At 36.7% G+C, this 19,414-nt stretch overlaps 2 protein-coding genes across 2 annotated transcripts; both read right to left on the reverse strand.

The window, feature by feature from the left end:
* Positions 1–16: 16 nt before the first annotated feature.
* Positions 17–17,479, reverse strand: LOC114532118 (solute carrier family 35 member F2-like). Its single transcript, XM_028553699.1, has 8 exons — positions 17,292–17,479; positions 16,753–17,050; positions 16,487–16,652; positions 16,243–16,405; positions 15,544–15,596; positions 15,301–15,455; positions 14,452–14,644; positions 17–2,743 (listed from the first exon to the last, which is right to left on the reverse strand). Exons 1-7 carry the CDS (start codon positions 17,426–17,428, stop codon positions 14,471–14,473), a joined length of 1,146 nt encoding a protein of 381 aa, XP_028409500.1. The 5' UTR covers positions 17,429–17,479; the 3' UTR covers positions 17–2,743; positions 14,452–14,470.
* Positions 17,480–17,881: 402 nt separating this feature from the next.
* On the reverse strand, positions 17,882–19,330 carry LOC114534807 (glycoprotein endo-alpha-1,2-mannosidase-like). Its single transcript, XM_028556285.1, has one exon. The coding sequence runs from the start codon at positions 19,298–19,300 to the stop codon at positions 17,885–17,887; it is 1,416 nt and encodes a 471-aa protein (XP_028412086.1). The 5' UTR covers positions 19,301–19,330; the 3' UTR covers positions 17,882–17,884.
* Between the last annotated feature and the right edge of the window lie 84 nt (positions 19,331–19,414).

The following is a 19,414-nucleotide window of genomic DNA, read 5'->3' on the forward strand; positions in this document are numbered from 1 at the left end:
CATTGTTGCTGTGTAATTCACTTTCTGTTGCTTTTAATAAACTGATCATCATAACTATTTTCGGAATAAAACTTGCCGCATAAATTCCCAATATTTGCTAATAGCTATGACGATAAAAAGATGTACTAATTTTAATTTTAATATAACCACGATTTCCTGTTTTTCAACATTATCAAACAGGCCGACGTATGCATGGTTAACTAGTTATTAAATTACCATCTTATTGAATTATATCGAGGCTTGTTTGGGAAGGGCGTTTCTGCTATGCACCAAAAAAGCTAAAGCACTGTAAGTCCATGTTTAGACGCGGTAGATACGTTTGTTTATAAGATATCTGGCATAAGCCGAACTGAATTAATGTTAATTTGTAGCACATGCATGCAGTGTAGGCCGCAAGCCTGACGATTCAGTCCTGCCATGCTGATATTTTGGTTTTCATTAACATTGTGAAAACAATCAAATATGGAACGAATAGATACTTATTATAACAAAATTTGCTTAGCCGGACTAAAACGACTGGTTGAGATGCAATTCTGAGCTGATTAGAACGAGGTTAATAAGCTATGAATCAGTGTTCTCAACAATCTCTGTTTGGTCTTACGATGAACAATGGTTCCAAACATGGTCATAATGTAGCTACTGTAAAAATAATTCAATATGGAAAACCACTTTAACAAAATTCCTCAAGATAGACTCGAATCTCTGTTTCAAACAACTCCTCTTTAGCATGATTTATGAACGCGGATATACCTCACGGATTACATGTGAATGCCAAAAGATATTTATAAAATGGTATTGCATAAGATCTGATATTGACTTCAGCATTTATCAAAACTACTCAACCATCTGACTGTACACTAAAGCTAGTTTCACTTAAGTTAAGTATATCTTGAATATTTTCAAGTACATCATAAGTATTGCTAGACAAATTTTGAACAAATCAATTAATAAAGAATAGACGAAATACATTAGTCTTCTAGATAGGAGGTATCCTGAGGGAATTTTTTTCTGCCTACCAATTACCACAATCTCTGTGAAATCGAGATTTTACGCGTTGAGTTTAATTAAATTCTAGTTAAAAAGAGCGAGGCATGCAAATGATGTTGAAGAAGGAGAGCTTCGGGACAGATGACATTATGATCCTATTTTTAGGCTTTTGTCGATCAACATTACGATATGCAGCTGTCGCTGTTTTGTCTGGCCTTACTGGAAAAAATTACGAAGTGCTAAAGCTTTGTTTGGGAAAGAAATCTTGGCAAAACTCTCGCGTAGCCTGTTTCATACGAAGGAATGCTTAAGCCATTTTAAAAACATCTATCAGGAATGCGAAGGTAACCGTTTTGGTCTTATCCAATTCAGATACATCATTATGGTAAAAAAACGAGCACTTCCGTAAATAATGACACTCTATATAATATTGAGAAACATCGACAATGAAGAGAGTGGCAGAGAGATATTTTCCTCCAAGAATTTTCGATTATAATTACACCTGTCTCACCTGCAAGGCTGCACGTCTTACAACTCAGCTCCTCTTTAAAATCTCGCATTCTTAACCAGCACGTCGTCTTTTTTCGAGCACTTACGCAATAAGAGCTGCCACTTGAGAATTTTTTTCATGAATTGAATATGCGTGCTCTTTTTTCGGTAAAAAAGGCGCGCTTAAAGTTAAGTGCCCCCCAACCGACGTTGATTCTCAGGCCCAAGATAACAGATGATTCAGATGAATGGTTTGGGATCCTATTTTTTAGACAAGCAAAAAAACTAATTTTAAATAACACGAGCTATCTAACACGAAAGGCTAATTTTGCTAAACATGCATGTCTTCGCTTTGAAATTGCCCATATGAGAGCACTGACGTATGGGCTATATTAATTATGTGAAAATAAAATATAAAATATTTTATCATCATTTTATTTATCAGGAGTATAATAAAACTATAAAATGCGTGTTTACTTGTGTTGCTTTGACCGTGTCGTGATTATCAGCCAAGATCTGGCAAGAGGCAGAGATTCTGGAACTATAGTAACAGTATAGATCTTTATTTTCCTGTGTTTAATCGTTTCCAGTTTTTTTTTACTCATTACGAAGTCGTTTGAAAGTTCATCAAAGTGTTCGGTAATGACAGTCGCTACTTGATGACAAATATCGTAACAGAATGAAATATTTTTCGAAAGATATCCAGGAGTTTCCACATGAATTTTCACATGGTATTACGTTCAATTCATTTCTGTGTCTGAGTTTTCATGTTATCTCATAAAAAATAGGACAGGACATTCGTTAAAAAGAGTTCGTGTTAATAACTGACATGCGCGATGGAATTAAGCCAGGTGCGGCTCCAGCTAGCGCAGAGTGCAGTAATCGATAAAAACAGGTTTATGTAACGTTGTGCATGAAATCCCCTTTAAATGACCTCATAGAAAGGCACAATTCCTTCGATGACCCCAACTCATCAGATAGTGGAAAGTGTATGTTATTTCCATAGGAACCATTCGCGATTATGTGCAAAATAAAAGTATCTCGCGTGATGTCCGCGACTTCAAAATTAATCCAGGATGATTGCTTAGTTAACGATATACACAAGAAACTCGTGTGGTTTATGGATGACGTTTCAAGCGGCCAAACGATTCCCTGAATCATGTCCATACCTTACGTTAAGTTGATATAGAACTTACGACCATCACTCGAGACCAGGTTCTGCGAAGATTGTTAACCAACTTGGTAGCATAAAACTTGGCTGTCTCGTCTAGAAAAATAAATATCTGTATTAAGAAGGTATAAAGAAAGCACCACGGTTTAATGATGTCTACAAATCATATACTAAGCCCTGGTAAATCATATAAATAAATCATGAATCCTGGTAAATCATATAGTAAACGATGAAAGATTTGCTATACGCACACTCTCCTCGATGGAAAAAAACTTGGACAAGTGTATAATTATCGCCGCCCCCCTTCTCACGTGTTAATCACACATTATCACCAAGATACAAAATTCTCGAATTTTCCCTGACTAAACATTCCCACAAAATCTAGGAATAGCATTTCAGGAAACTTAGATTAAGAACAGCATACCCCTTCTCTAGAACACTCCAGCTAACAGCATCTACTTATATCGTGCTTTCGACACGCTTCGACATGCTTTGGGACAGGGGGTGGGGTTGATTCAAGCCAAAAAAACTATATTATACACCCCCGGCTATTAAGACGGATTCTTACGGGCGAAAGATCTTGCAAAGGAAACTACGGCATACCAGGCCCTATTAGTTCTCAGGACTAATATTATGAAGGTATGGTTTATGTCTATGATTTCCTCTCTTATGTTGTAAGGACAATGGCAATCAATGATCAATATTTCTTCACCTTTGTCTGCTCTATCCGGATTACGTTTAAATCACAGACTGCAATCAAACACGATAAAGGATTTTAACCGATTGCTAATCTCATTTACGTGCGCGCACTGCTCAACTGCGCGTGAACTGAAGTTTTGCGAAGAATCCCCAGCTTACGCATACCCACACACGAAGGGCAAAAGAAAAGATTTCGATTCATATATGCATGCATACGAGACAAGCGTGCCTCACGTTTGAACCTCATGGTCCGGTGTGGTAATAAGACATAATGGTACCACGTCATGCTTCACTTTTAGAAATATGTAACGGCTCTTTTATTTGCGGTTTCTTCTCAAACATGGTGGTCTAAATCCACACTAAATTGCGCATGTTTTCTTTCTCGTTATTAATAGCAAAGTTTTCTCTGATTAAAGGAAGCTTAGATTTACTTTGACGACATTTGCCATGCATTAATGCAAACTTCCTAACATTCTTTCCTTGGCACATATCATCACCGCCTCTGAAGGGCAAAACTTTCCTGAGTTTTAACGTCTGTTCACACGATCCAATTTTGTCTGATCCAATTCACTTCTGACGTATGGAATGTAGTCGCTGACAAAGCAGTACTTCGCTGGCTTTGCTTGATATGTTACTCATAATGTACCTTGCAAGTCAACAGACGATAAAACATCAATTGAAAGTCGATTGCACCTGACAAAATTGGAGCGTGTGAACAGACCTTAACCTGCAGTTATTAATACGCTGAATATTGAACCAAATCTCACGTGAATAAAGGGTGAGTCAGGAATCATTCTCACAGGTTGCGTTGAAACGCCGGAGTGTTGCTGAGTTACGAATGAACCTATTGACAAATTGCAATCAACTCCTAGGTAACTGCACCCAAATTTCGAGGTTAGAAGTTCAAGTCCCATAGAACTGAACATTATCGTTTGATATAAAAAAAAGGAAAGAGATTAAGAATATTGAAATCTTTGCATAAACATTTACAGAGTATCTTTATTGTGCATGCAATGTTGTTTAAATATACACACATCCAGCATTAATCTAAAGGCGATCTTTCGATAACAATCGAGCACTCAGTCAGATATATCTGTTTCCCTAATCTACGCAGCTATGTTCTATAAACAGCAAAAACCTCACTGAAATGCACCCCATTTAAAGACGCTCACGTCAGAATGCATGATTTCGAACGACCTGTCGATCAAAGGTAGACGGGAATCAAAGTTCCGTCGATGAAGTCGAGAAGAAGAATCACAAGAGTCGTTTCCTTCTCCCAAACCCCTGCCTGATCATGCCCCTATTGCAACGCGGAGGAGGTTAGGGTCATACAGAGAGTTCAATCCTAGCGTTTTACAAGAGAGTTTTCGAGTTAGGATTGCCAACTTTTTTTTTGTTGAATACTATCTTATCTTGCGACGCTCGTCAAAGACATCGTTCCTAAACTAAACGCAAGATGCCAAGAAGCCCTTTTTAGCCTTACAGTGTGAATTTCCCATCGTATAGTGTTTTGTCGTTCAGAAACGCGCGCCTAACCTCGCTCGAGTCCATCGTCTATGTCTCATTATGATGCATTTCTACCCAATCAAAAAATGCGGAATGTACGCTAGATGCAGCCTAGCTGGATAATTAATGATCAGTAAGTGGGTGAACCCACGCACCAGCAGATGTATGGGAATGCACGCAACCAAGCAGCTCCACTTAGTATAGTTTATTACTCTACCAATTCCATCAACACATTTCCACTTCTTCCACTAGTCGGGTACTGTCAGTTAATTGGTCAACAAAGCTATCCCCCAGTGTCTCGTGTTGACCATCATTATTGCATCGGTTTTGGGAAAGCTCTGATGGCAGATGTTTTTTTCCAACTGATAGAGTGCTGCAGTGGTCTCACAAAAGTGTACTATCTGCATGCCTGATGGTCTAGCTAGCTCTAAATGTTGCGCATCCATTTTCCTAGATATTATCATTGCATGGCATTAAGAAAGATTGCAAGGAAACATTAAATAAAAGATTGCAAAGCGATAAGCATTGTAGACTAGTCAGCCTTGTGATAACAAACAACTTTAAGTACTCAGTCTAGCAGTAATGAAATGTATGGGCAAACCCGAACATTGACGAAAGTTAAAAGTTAATTAAACACTGCATGAGTAAAACATTGGTAAGAGTAACTATTATAGATATACGGAATTGAAACGCTGCAGTGTTCATGAGCAAAACATATAAATATCAGTAAGCAAACAACTGAAGATATCTTCACGGGCTGAATCTCATATGATACTGTGTGAGAGGGCCCGAGACAGACTATAGACAAAACAAACTGCAATGCTCCACAACAAAACTTGCGTGCCGGAATTTTCAGAAGACCTCAAAGGTCTCAAAAAAAGGTGAAACTGATGCTGCTCAAATGAAACACCTGACACAACAATTTTCTTTTTTAAACTATACTTTTATTTTGCGTTTGCGTTTTATAGATATAATTGCGTTCAAATAATTACAGTATGTTGTCTAAATATTATCAACTAATGCGTTTTCTTACAATATGTACACTAATAATAGATTGGATTGTTCTTAAATAAGATTTTCTCCTTCATTCATTAACGTCCCCGCTTTTGTGGTCTGATGGCAATCATTAAGACGAAATGTTTTTCTGACAAGTAGAGGAGTCCCCCTGTTCAAACAATTTTGATGTCGTCAATTTCTACTCTATATCAGCCTCTGCACACGGAGACGAAACCCAAACTCGTTTCTTCTTAAAGGTTGAGCAGTACTCGCTTCACAAACTTCCTCAGCTTTCGAATTTTTCTATCTTGTCTGTCCATGCCTTGGCCTGCTGGGGCATTGCTCTGAAACGGAAATATGCATATTAAGTATAAAATTCCAATTCTAATTCTAAACTGCTGAACATTGCCACTATATATGTATACTACAAGCTTTACAAGTTGTCTCAATGCTAAACCATCACGTTTTGCCTGCCTCACGGTTGTAAAGTTGTAAGAAATAGCACGCATTTTCGCTGCTTGAACATCACAGCTTATAAAGGGCTTTCAACAAGTACAAGTAATTTCAACTATGTGTTGTATACGCTCTGATCTTCGCTCATGCGACTTTTCATGGTTTATTTTTTTTCAGTCAATTTAGACATAGCCACGGGATTATCGTGTGCGTTCAAAACACGCTCTGAATTGCTTCTCGGGCTAAAGAGGTCAGACATTGGGGATAAGCACAAAATAAGCTGCAATACTCTGTCCACGGCAACCTCAAAACCATTCAACGGTTAGTTTTGAGAATCGTTGTGCTGGTATTATGTTCGGCGTTCTGTCCGAAACTTTCCGGTACGAAATCATTTAGCTTGTTGAGCAGCGCTAAACTCCACGATATCCCAGGCAGTTTAATGGTCTACAACGTTTACGACATCATTACGACGATAAAAGCATGCAGGGTTTCCGGCATACGATAAAAACTCGCGAATTAAGAAAAAAGCTAAGCTCCTCAGCAGAATGCAAATCTCAGGATGCAAAAGCAAGCGATAGATAGATGACTTCCAAAATGAATAAACTCTCTTACCTTTTTTTTTTGGTTCTTTTTAGTACACTTCCATCTGAAGGTGCATCTCTGTGCCTTCGTCGTGGCTGTGGTACCTCGTTTAGCTCTTTTTAGCCCCTTCATTTGTGGCGCACTTTCCACAGGCTGTTCACATACGAAAAGAATCGTCGCCAGCACTAGTGCCCAGGCTATCAGAACACTCGGTTTCATTGTGTATGTCACTTGCTTTGCTTGTAGTTAAACTTTTTCAATGTTCTCCTGCTCGCTGTTCGAACTGTTTTGAACAAGACGCTGAACTCGCGTCACTTTTATAACCCTTAAACTCCGCACCAGGTCGTCAAATGACAAAGATGTCTTGTTTTTTTACCTACCATACAAGGAGTTGATGGCGGCTTCGCTAATACTTTCTTAAAATAGCCTTGCACGCTTTTTATAAATATATGTTGTCCATGATCGGGTCCTTTCGATCCATTTCAAAATAAACAGAACCTGTCGGACAGTCTCGCATGCGGGCGTTTATTTTAAACTACTTTTGACTGATAATATCTATACGGAATAAGGCAGAAGACTACACAAGGAATAAGCGTTGAATTTTTGAACACAGGTCTGGTGGAACTTTTGAAAAAACCCAGGAACACAGTTAAATGAGGAATGGTGATAATCTTAAGGGAATGTTAAATGGTTATGACTGCCAACTATAAGCATTTTTTATCTGTATGAGATCGTCACTTAAAATATTGGGAAAAAACGAAAGCGTGTAGCTAGTCATGACTTAGGATGTGCTAGGGCTAAAAACAGAATTTGTGGAACTGTCCCAAATAAGACAATCACTTTTCATGTCATTTTTTGTAAAAAAAATTGAAATATGTTACACTGAGGCATTCTCCTGCTGACGTTGCTCTTTATATGTTTCTTATCACAAAAACGTCTCTTTTTGAAGAATCACAGGTATAGGCTGTTCTATGTTCTGCATTCTGGCTGCTCGTTAAATTATTACCAAGATGTTATCGGTTACTGGCCAACACATGTGAGATTCCTATGCTGGAAAGACGCCATTTATCCCACTAACTTGGGTGGAGATATTGAACTAACGGATCCATCTCTGCAGCACTTTGAAAAAGGCTACTTTTTCCGCGTTTCTATTCGCGATGTTGTCATTTTTTGTTTTTTTGCGGCGGTTCGTAGACAAAGGACATTTTTTGCATCATTCTGATCCTCAATCACATCACGTCCTAATAGATATCGTATGATTCTAATTACAACGAAAATTAAGCTTATTTATGGACAGAAAAAACTAATACCTAAAGTACAATATCTTTTGGAATATTTGAACTTTAACATGCAAAATAATATTATTAAAAAGCATTGCCTTTTTTGGGATTATCTAGAAACACCTTTTGAATGAAACCATTCGAGTATTCACTACAAAGTCATATAAAATCATACAAAAATATAAAGTTATGCAAGTGATATTATGTGGGACTCATAACAGAAAGGCAGGAAGATATATATGCATGTTTTTCTATGACTGTTGTTTTAATGTTCTAAATTTTCCTATTTGAGAGATAAGAATTTTTCATTGTCTTACGTTGTCAATGTTTTAGGCGATCAATGGACGGAGGAATTTTTTTCGCTCATTTGCATATAACGCGTTTTGTAGGCAACATTAGACATATCCAAGTTTAACGCGAAATCGGGAAAGAAAGGTTAACAATTAAACTGAATCGTGTTTTATCAGCTGTAGAATGTTCAAGGTAATTGAATAGTGTTATGATTCAGGCCAATTTTAATTCATGTGATTCAGTTATCTTGTTATAGACATACCCAATTAGAAATACTGTTAATTGCGGGGTTGCTCCATCATGAATGCACTATTGCAAGTATGTTATGACTGGGTAAGCAAATGGAAATAAATCAATTTCACAAAACGCCTACATGCATGAGTTATGACTATCATTTACCACTTATACAAAATGGGGATATGGTTCTCGCTTGTAGCAAACGAATTGGATACAGTATCCTTTATGCAATCGTGACAACAATATTATCTACTGATTAACGACAATTTGCAAGACAAATTGTGTAAAGATTTTGTAACTCCATCCCCAGACATCACGCTAATAAAATACAGCGATATTGCCTCCAGGGTTTTTGGATATCAAATTTATCCTTATGTTGCGATATTACTCGAAGAATCACACGGTGAATCTTACACAGTTTCTGTACAAGTTTAGTTATTTTAATTTTTAAATTTTGGGCATTATATTTAAGAAAGGATGAGCCCAATGAAAACAGCATTTGCTAGTCTTTAGTCGCCTCGTCACGCACTTACGTTTAGCTTGTAAATAAATAAACATGTTTTTCAAGGGAAACAAAACCTAAAGCTATGCACACCTTTTAAGGTTCCATTTTCATCATATCTGCAAAGGTCTTATGTTTCGTACACGTTCCAGCTATCTATCTATATAGTTCAGCTTTGTGGAAAACTTACAATTGTCAGAGCGTGATAAATGGTTACTTATATAAAGAGCATCGCAAGTACACTTAGTAGAAAAATTTAAACTCATGAGAGCACTTTTGAACGATTCAAAGATAAGCAAGTTTCCAACCAAAGTGTTGCACCTTGAGTAATAGATGCATGACCACCAGTTCTCTTCCAGAAATATACCGTTCGTTGCTATAAACTGCGCATGTGTGCTATACGGTGACCAGCATTTGCGCGCGGCCCTATAGTCGCTTTTGCATGGGGGAACGTGCGTCAGCATTGCACGCAAATATCTTAATATAGGTGCAATTAACATACGGTTGCGTTGCGCGTGTTCTGATTACTATCTTGTTTGTCCCTATGACACTTTTATTTGGCAATACATCACAATGTGACAACGAGTAAGATAAGCATTGTCACTCGGAAGCGACGATTATGTTCTAATTAATAACGCGCGCCCGATCACAAATTGCTTGAATCAGATATTCTCCAGATTAGGCCTTCAAATGCAGTTCATATTTGGGAATTTCTTTTCACGGACGTAACATTGTAACAGCGCTTGAAATGAACCCTTTCGCTGTTTCATAAATCAATATTTCGACGCTAATGCATGCGCTTATATGATATGCACTTTAAACAAACACCATGCACTTTTCATCTGCATGCAGATATATATTCATTTTATGGCAGAAAAACGAATCTTCAAACAATCTTCATGCAATATTCACCTTTCCTCAAAGCAAAGCGGGAATCCTCTGCACTTATCAGATGTATAGTTGATCATTGCAGCACAACTAGCAAGGCTGGGTGTTGACTGTTGTATTTTATAGTAGCCTGCATGTCTAATCTGTAGTATTCAATATTACAATTTCGCTTTTTCTCAACGGAGGTAGTAGATCATTACGGTAATTCACAATCTGACTGGGTGCTGATTCTTACAGCTAATACAAGCTTGTTTTGTCTAATATTCACTACATTCTACATATTTTAACTCGGTATTTTATTTCAGTATATCACTTTCGAAACCTGCCCATAGAAACCTATTTGAACAATTTGATCATCGCAGTTTATGATTGTCCAAATGAGTGAGTATATATCGACTGTTGCTACCAATGCTAGCTAGCAGCCTAGTACACTCTAGTATCCCCCCCTAGCCCTAGATATTTCAGACACAGTTTAGTATGTTTTTACTTCCAACCACCCTGAATGCCATTTGGCGCGGCAACACAACAATGTCTCTCCGACTGGGAAACTATTTTTAATTTTACACCATCCCTGAGAACGGCGTAAAAAATCCGAGCCACTTCAACAAAATTCTTACTTATTTTTCTCATTTAAACTAACACTTGACCCTCATTAAAGTAGACGAACCCTAAGTCAGTAAAGTTACACTGCACTACAAATATATCGTGAAAAAACAGCCCAAATATACTATAACTCTGGTAAAAGAAGCCTATACGCCGATTTCTTAATTTTCTTGAAATGTACGAACGGTTTAATAGGCATAGTGCGTCGCAAACTCTCTTTTAAAACAGCATTAGAAATTAGTTCTTCTCTTGGCATTCATTCTAATTCCCATAGTTCAAGTATTAAAATGGAATTCCAATCTATAACTGAATTCCAATCTATATTAATTATGTTTTTCCAAATCAACTTGCGATCACTTCCTATACAATCATAAAAGTAGGAACTTACTACAGTGGTTTGCCCTGAGTTGAAGTTTAAACCTGCGCTCATGATATAGAGTTTCCGGCGGCAGTAACAGAGACCCTTAAAAATACTAAATACCTATTTCCTATAGTATAAAGGCCATTTTGCAATCATTTAATTGGCTGCCCGGCACTCAATATAAATCACTTGAGTATCACGATGTTTTTCTTCAAAAACTGCATGTTGTTTTACTAAAACAACATCATGCACATACCAGTTTGTTTTCGTCTTATTTTTCCGTATTTGTATATAGAAGAACCTCTTCGTCACCATAGAGACCCAGACATAACAAGCCACAAAGCATTGCGCAACACGACGTGGTTTATGCTAATTTGATTTAAAATTTCCGAATAAGCTTAAGTAAACATAATTACACAAATCTGTTTATCCGAGGCAAAAAAACGCGAGAATTTTCCTTCTTGTAAAAACAAATTAGAAAGGAAGTGTGTATAAGGGAATATTCCACTCAAACGGAAGAAAACAATTAAAAAATTATTTAATGTAATTAAACTTAGTATTTCAGTGTGTGAAATCTGTTAAATACAGCAATAACCCAGATTATGGAAATAAAACGAAGCATCCGTTATTAATATAATCTTGGCTGTGTTTTTTTTGCACAGTGTTATAAACTTCTAAAATAACATCCATTTTAATCGTAATAGTCCGTTGTATAAACACAAGGGAAATAAATGCGGAAAAGCTCGCCAAATTCCATGGAGTGTATACAATAGCAATTTATCTGGAAAGGCCAAAGAGATAGGCACTATGCCAGTTAAGTAGTCTCCGGTTATTAAAAACCCTGCTAACATATAACCATTGTTTTTTGTTAATCTCAAAAGGCAGTGTATCCAAACAGGACTATACGAATATACCTCATGATTCTATACCTCAGACTCTGGCGTTTATACGACCCGAAATAAATACACTGACAACAGATTTGCTGGTAACGACATCACGATCATATTTAGTTGCATGTACTTAACGGTTTGACAGATTTGGTATACATATATACCTGCACTCGCTGTTCATCTCTAGGTCTATGTCCCAGTATGACACTGAACATATTCGCAGCCTTTCAATACCTACAAAATTTGATCCGGCCCCGATATCAGCAATCAGGTATAGTGTAATCGAGGAGCACATTTCAGTAATGGAGCGATCCCGGGTAAAAAGTCTTGAAAAACTACAATTTCTCGTTATCGCAAGCAGGCAAACGTGACAATATTAACAAGTTTTAGACGCAATATTAATACTGATATTCCACTTTCTCTAAAGCCATTATATATTTGAATTAAAGGCATTTCCTTGCCAATCCTTAGACTTCACTTTATGCCCTGGCAAGATAGTTAGTTTATTATATAAAAGGTCTAAAAATAATAGCGCATGCAACCCTAACTCTATACCGCGACGACGGCCGGGCGCTTACGTCGAAATTTTGTCTATTTTAGGCAGTTGATTATTACCACAATTGATGCGAAGTTATTCGAGGATTCTGCTCCTATGAAACTCAATCATATTCAGTCGCTTTCACGCGCCGAGTAATTCTAAATACAAAATTATGCGTTTCTCTGCATATGTGAATCAAATGCGTCGATGACGAATGTATGACGAATGCTCCTATATGAAACTGATGCCGTGAATCTTAACTTGACGCATGCATATAGATTAAACATTCAAAGATGGATCTTTCCATATAAGCAGTCAGGAGTATACCATTGTGGGTTATTCTCTACCCACGATCGCATATATAGCTCACAACACGCGTTTTCACTTAACGTAGCTACCACTTATGTTCCGCATTTTATACATAAATTCTTCGCGCGCTTTCATAATCAACACTCATTTGGGAACTTCATATCTTCGTGAAAGCTCTAATGAATACTGTTCAACGCAGTTGAAATTAATATTAAAGTTGTGAAGCTACGATTCTTTCAACACTGCATGTCTGTGCGAGCAAGCCTTTGCCTAATCAAGAACGTAATGCAAATATTTCATAGTGTGTGGAATTGGTGTATAGCTGCAATCTTAAACATGCTTCGTACATATAAACAAGATGTTACATAGATAACAGTAATGAGACGTACACTTTAAGAATGGGAGATATTATTTCTTGCATGAGCGCTAGAATATTTTTCTATAGCAAAATTCATGCTGATACCACAGTTTATAGTTTGCATGCAAATCGAAAATTCCATGCAAACTATCCTATAGCTGTTCAATCCAATGGCTCAATATGTATAATTCATAATAAGATGAGACCAATTTTTTTGTTCTTTTCCTACACCATATGGCAACCACATTCTAAAAGTAATCTATGTGATGAGAAGAATGCTTGATATGCTGTATACTTTATTCATTTCTTTACTCGTTAAAACTCAATGGCGTTTTTCGCAAGCTGCGCTTTACGTCCATACGAGATTTCGAAATCAGATAAACGCCTTAAGTGATACTTAAAATATTTTCAACAGTTTTAGGTACCATTTAGGGATTAGCGATATGAGTGGAGCAGTGCCAATGCTCTCATAGATTTAGGAACTGCTATTGATTGAAGATAAAAAATTGTCCTTGGAATATCGTTCGGTTAATTGAGAGTCAATTAAAACTCAATTGAAACTAGACGATGCAGCTGAGGAAGAAAGATTTTGAAAAAGACCGCATGGCCAGAATTCTTTGTGATGGAGTTTCTATTACTTGCAGTTTTTAACCACTTAGAATATCGTTGTTTTACCCTTTAGAGAATGTGGGCATCTGTTCTGTACCTTGCATGTTCTGACATTTCGACAAAGAGTGCGCTTGGCATATGTTTCTTAGGCATTAGAGAGAAACTGGTTTTGAATAGTTTACTGCATTCTAATGATCCCCTTATTCATGTCTGTATTACAGAGTTGCTTTGGAAATGAAGTTGTCCTAACCCCAACACATTTTACGATCGCTATAGAAAGATAGTTTACGGACTAACCGCAAGCAATTAGCGCGTAATCAAGCAGTAAGCAAACTCTCTTTGGAACCGGTGAAAAATGCCTAAAAGTGAACTAAACGTTCGCGTTCAATTTGTGCTGATTTTTCTTCTTTTAATAAATGCGAACAAGTGAACAGTTAATGCTTTGATGTACGAGTCCCCTTTTATTCGACTATCAGTAACTTGCCCACTAGTTCGCATCTTTCAAAAGACGAAAATTGCATCTAAAATCGCAGTCAAAATTCCGAATGTAAACGCTCAAATTTGTTCCGCTAGAGAATCTCATGCAAATGCATTCGTTTTCTTGTCTCTCTTGTAAACGAAAGGCGGAAATTTCAGATCGCTTCCAAATGAACAACAAAAACGAACTCATTTTAAAAATGAAAGAGAAGCAAATTCACATACCAGTTATCGCCGTTGTATGTCATTGGATAAGATGTTCTGTCGAAGAATCCTCGTCTCCCTCACTATCGCTGGATATGCTCGTCCCCTCACCCTCCGAGGTCGGGGCATCCACCCTGGATGGGGTGGGGAATACTTTGAAGATGACGACACCCAACAGAATGATAACAAATGACCAGATGTAGAGATTGGAGAACTAGGGAGAAATACGACATTTTTTACCTATGATAACTACGCTAATTTGTTGGGAATTACGTTTCCTGATGGCGAAGATAAATGAAATTGGTGAAGTTGCTTGGAATGGATCTTATAGTCTCATCAAGTTCGTCAAATTACTCAAATGGGAATAAATTGTTTAACAGGCAGAGACGCCGGAACGATTTTAAGACAAGAAGTAGATTGTAATGAAAGGGAGTTATTGTATTCAGTGACGTTAATTAGGACGATAATTTGGAGGGGTTTTATTCATATATTTAGTTCTGCTCGACGGATTTCCATTGTAAGCGCAAAATCCTTCCGGCAGAACTGAATATATAAATAAACACACACGCCTACCCTCTCCCTCCAATTATCGTTCTAGCCACACCACTGACTATATTGACGCATACTAGCGAGTGTTTTCTGAACATCGACAGTTATATTTAGTCTTATCCCGTGTTCTCTTTGACTTTGTTAAACATGCAATCCCTGGTTTCAGCAAGACGTAATCTTTAAATAGAAATAGTATCCTTTGTCCCACTGCCCCTGATGGTAAAAGGCAGGAGGGTCCCTTTCTACCCTTCCACGAGCAATCCCGGGGTGCCCGCCAACTGGGGTAAGTGTTGAGCTTGCGTGATGACTGATCTAACTTACTTTATAATCAAATAGATAGAGTCCAGCAAATAAGGAATATAAATCAGCTGTGAGCAGCATCAAATTAACCATAGTTGCACTACTGTGGTAGATTAATAGAGGCATCAGGAAGTAGAACAGAAACATAGATATCACACTGAGCGCTAGGTACAATACTAGAAAAAAGAATTGACCAGTTACTTTTCAATTATATCTTCAAGGAAGCTGTAGTAACTGAACTGCTAAAATCTAGCAAATACCTACTTGTTTCGGGATCCCAAATGACATGGCTCAAATTACCCCTCTCAAAAAGAATTCTGTGGAAAGAAGAAACGTATGATCTAGCTTAGTGTCTGTTAATCTATGCTTATAAGAATAGTTTTCCTTATTATAGAAACACAAGGACACTTAGTTTTCAGGGCATTAACATTTTCAAGCACAAATTAGGATTTCGGCAAATGCTCATAGCTTAGAGATATAATTAAGCCACTCGGATGTTAATGTCTGCAGTGATTAATGCAAACAAATGATTTGCTTTCCTCTTGGACAGTTAAAAGTCTTAAATATGACAAGCCATTGCATACATTTAATACAATATATTGTTGCAGTAGGACTTTAAAATAATATGAGAGAGGTATAATTTGTGTTGAGAAAAATATAAATTTGAGCAGTTTCGTAAATGAGCTGATTGTTGTGATGCAAGCAGACCAGAGATAGATTTACTTGGGGGGAGTGTGAGGGGGTGTGCACCTAGAGCTGTACACTTGAGTAATATTCTAAATTTTAGAGAATTATGTGCAGAAAAAGGGTACTCAATTAAAAATATTCTGGTGTACTTGGAACCTCAGAATCAGAATCTTATAGGTAACACATCCCATTTTCACTTCAAATTTCAAAACCACACTGGAAACCATGCACCTCTACTCTACATTTTGATAATAATTAAATATGATAAATTCTTACACATTGGCCCCAGAGAAAAAGCAGGCAAAAAATGACATCATTCCCAAGAATTCTGTAATGGTTGATGTCTTAACAACAAATTCTTCAGCAATATTACTGACTGCATACAAACATGCACCTGCAATCACTAGGAAGTCTCCTAACAGTGCACTGTGATGATTTCCTATAAAAATAGCAGGTTGTCTTGTTAGTTTTGTATAGCATCAGACCTTCCTCACCATTATTAGAAAGTTCTATTACATACCTGGTTGAGGTCCTTGGCTAGTTCTGGATGTAAAATCTGCCCAAACCATAAATCCTAATCCAGCCACACATACAAAAACACCACAGAAGTGAACAGGTCTATACTTTGCTTTCAAAAATGCAATTGATAAAAATACCACAACTGGTATACTGAGGCAATCTAAAAGCTGAGAAAATAAATTTGTTTATTTTGGAGCAAAATTTAAAACCATATTGTTGAACTAACTCAGGTTAAAAATTAAGCAAAAATGGCATCAAAGTTAATACCTGAACACTTGTTAAACTAGTATATTCATAAGCTGTGAACACTAAAAAGTTTGCATAAACATCAACTATTGCAATTAAGATGTATTTCCACCATCTTTCTTTTAAAATGTTTGTTGCTTCTTCGGTTCCCCAGGCAAGTTTTGTTGTGAACACAATTGCAAGCAGGATATAGGTACAAAATGAAATGAATCCTGGAATCTTTACACCACAAGCAATCACAAGTTTTTGATTAGCAACACCGGTTGCACATAACAATAAAGATAAGCATTGTCCACAGATTAAAACACCAAAAAACTTCCTGCAAAATACGAAAAGCCACATGTTAAATTATACATATTTTTCAATGGTAATATGAATGAAATATAAATATGATTTTGTGTATTGTTTAAATTTGTTTTATTTGTGTGGTTTTTTTTGCATTTAAGGTGACGACGATAAAGTTGTGACATAATTATATGTAGAAAGGGTCTATTGAGCAATTGTCTATAAAGGCCTGTAATGCTAGAAATTATATGAAATTAAATTTTTATTTTTAATACCTTGTAAGATTAGGTCTAATTTTCCTCTTATAATAATCGCGTATTCCTTGCGAATATGGACTTTCCCTCGTAGTTCCATCCATATATAATGTCTGAAAACATAACCATTCTCTTTCCAAATCTCTAGCACTTTCCATCACGTGGGAACACCTGGAAAAATGGTATAAATTGCAACAATATTTTGAAAATTGCTTGGAAAGTGATTTACCAAACAACGCACATGAAAAATACCAAACGTTGCCAAAAGGAACGGAATTACCTGGGTTGGTTCACAGGCTTGGGAACGAGGCTGGGTTCGGTTATACCAACAGTTTTATCTTGGATTTTTACATTACCAGCTTTTTATCTAAATTTTAGTGTTATAATCCATATTTCTAGCCCTCTAAGTAATTGAACTCAAAATGTAGTTATTTTGAATTTCTATCTCAATACAATAAATAAACTGCAATGGTAATAAATATTTTAAGAGAATATAGCTGTTCAATAGGTAGAATTACGGACTGTAACCAGCCTTTAAAGGCTTATGTATATAGTATAATTTATTTCTATAAAATTCATATCAAACATTAAATAATACAGAAGGTGTCTTTTATTTATTTTGTATCCCATTTTTGAAACTTTCCCACAAACATCCTTGTCAACTTCAAGTAATAATCAGGTCCATTAGGTAAATAATCTTTATAAGTAAATCCATTTCCTGACTTGGGAATTGCTTTTTCAATTTGCGTCCCTTCATGCCACTCATTAAAAGACGTCACAGAAATGATTGGTGGTTGAACTGATAATGCAGCCTTGAAGCTCCTCTTGTAATATTCCCCATTCTCTCTCTGTCTGGTATTGGCGTCATTCCAGGGACGAATACTAGTGTCGATATAGCCTGGTCCTACACTTGGGATAAATATTGAGTTTGTTTGAACTGCAAAAGATTTCAACTTTGGCCATGCACTCAACCTTGAACCGTATGTGAAACCATTGACAGCAAAATATGTATAGAAACCATCAAATCCACCAATATCAATATAATCCTTATGATTGAACTCTACCATCAATGCTATCATAACACAGTCATAAGGTGTATCTCGTATTGTATATTTACCATCTGGTTTCAAAAGATTTGCCCATTCATGAGGCTTAGTGTGGTATGAATCATAAATATACAATAATGGCAAATATCGGCCTTCTCTAGTTCGATATTTATAAAATGCTGGATGCTTCGCATATCTCTTATGAATGTAGATTGCATCATCTCGGACCGTTTTTTCATTGCGACCTTTGTATGGCTCAATGTGCAGTGTAATTTTCAGCTTGAACTCATCCGCAATGTTCAGAAGCTTTGGAACAAGTTTGTCAACTGGTATCCCTTGCTGATCAGCCTTATCCCTTGGATACCATGATACAACTACTACCCCAGCACCTGATGTCCTTATTTGCTTCATATGTTCCCTTATTGTGCTATCGTCCGATGAACTATAACACCCAAGCTCTGGGTAAAAATCTGATCCGATATCATCAGGGGGGACGTGGACCCCTTTCTTATACTGTTTTGCAATCTCGCTATTCCAGTGCGGGAGATATTGATGATTCCAATGCAAGTATTTCCCATCTGTTGTTGGATTTCCATACCAGGGATAATAGAATATATGAACATTATTTGAGACTTTACTTAGCAAAAGATTTTTGATGTTATGACTTTGACTTGGCAATTTTGTTGTCTTTGACATTAAAGTTCTCTCTCCATAACTTGGTTTTAATGTTCCTTGAGGCTTTTCTGAAGCAACAATAAGACCTTTGTTTCTTCTAGTAGGGAGCCTGTCTATTGACAAAGTTTTTACAGAAGTTTGAACTCCAATAAGAGAAATATTTTGCATATATTGTTCATTAGAACGAATATAACTTTCCCACTGATTAAAAAACCACAGAAAGTATCCAGTAATTGCCAAAATTAAACAAACTATAAATATTCTCCATTGTTTTTTCCTTGTACTAACAAAATACCGTAAAACTTTCATTTTAAAACCAGTTTGTTTTGGGTACTTTCTTTGTCAATTGTCATATTATTCAGCAACGATAAAAATATCTGGAAAAAAATGTACTGCTTTTTGTCGTAACTAAGAGCTATATAT

This window comes from Dendronephthya gigantea, unplaced genomic scaffold (genome assembly GCF_004324835.1).
Source record: "Dendronephthya gigantea isolate DGI-Jeju-01 unplaced genomic scaffold, DenGig_1.0 000002F, whole genome shotgun sequence".
Classification (NCBI taxonomy): Eukaryota; Metazoa; Cnidaria; class Anthozoa; order Malacalcyonacea; family Nephtheidae; genus Dendronephthya; species Dendronephthya gigantea.

Excerpts from the sequence above, each read along its gene's own strand:
- LOC114532118 (XM_028553699.1), bottom strand. The coding sequence starts at position 17,428 with ATGGAAAGTGCTAGAGATTTGGAAAGAGAATGGTTATGTTTTCAGACA. Across the intron at positions 15,456-15,543 it reads CATTTGGGATCCCGAAACAA|TATTGTACCTAGCGCTCAGT; the intron begins GTAGGTATTTGC and ends TCTTTTTTCTAG. Across the intron at positions 14,645-15,300 it reads TCTATCTATTTGATTATAAA|TTCTCCAATCTCTACATCTG; the intron begins GTAAGTTAGATC and ends ATTTCTCCCTAG.
- LOC114534807 (XM_028556285.1), bottom strand. The coding sequence starts at position 19,300 with ATGAAAGTTTTACGGTATTTTGTTAGTACAAGGAAAAAACAATGGAGA.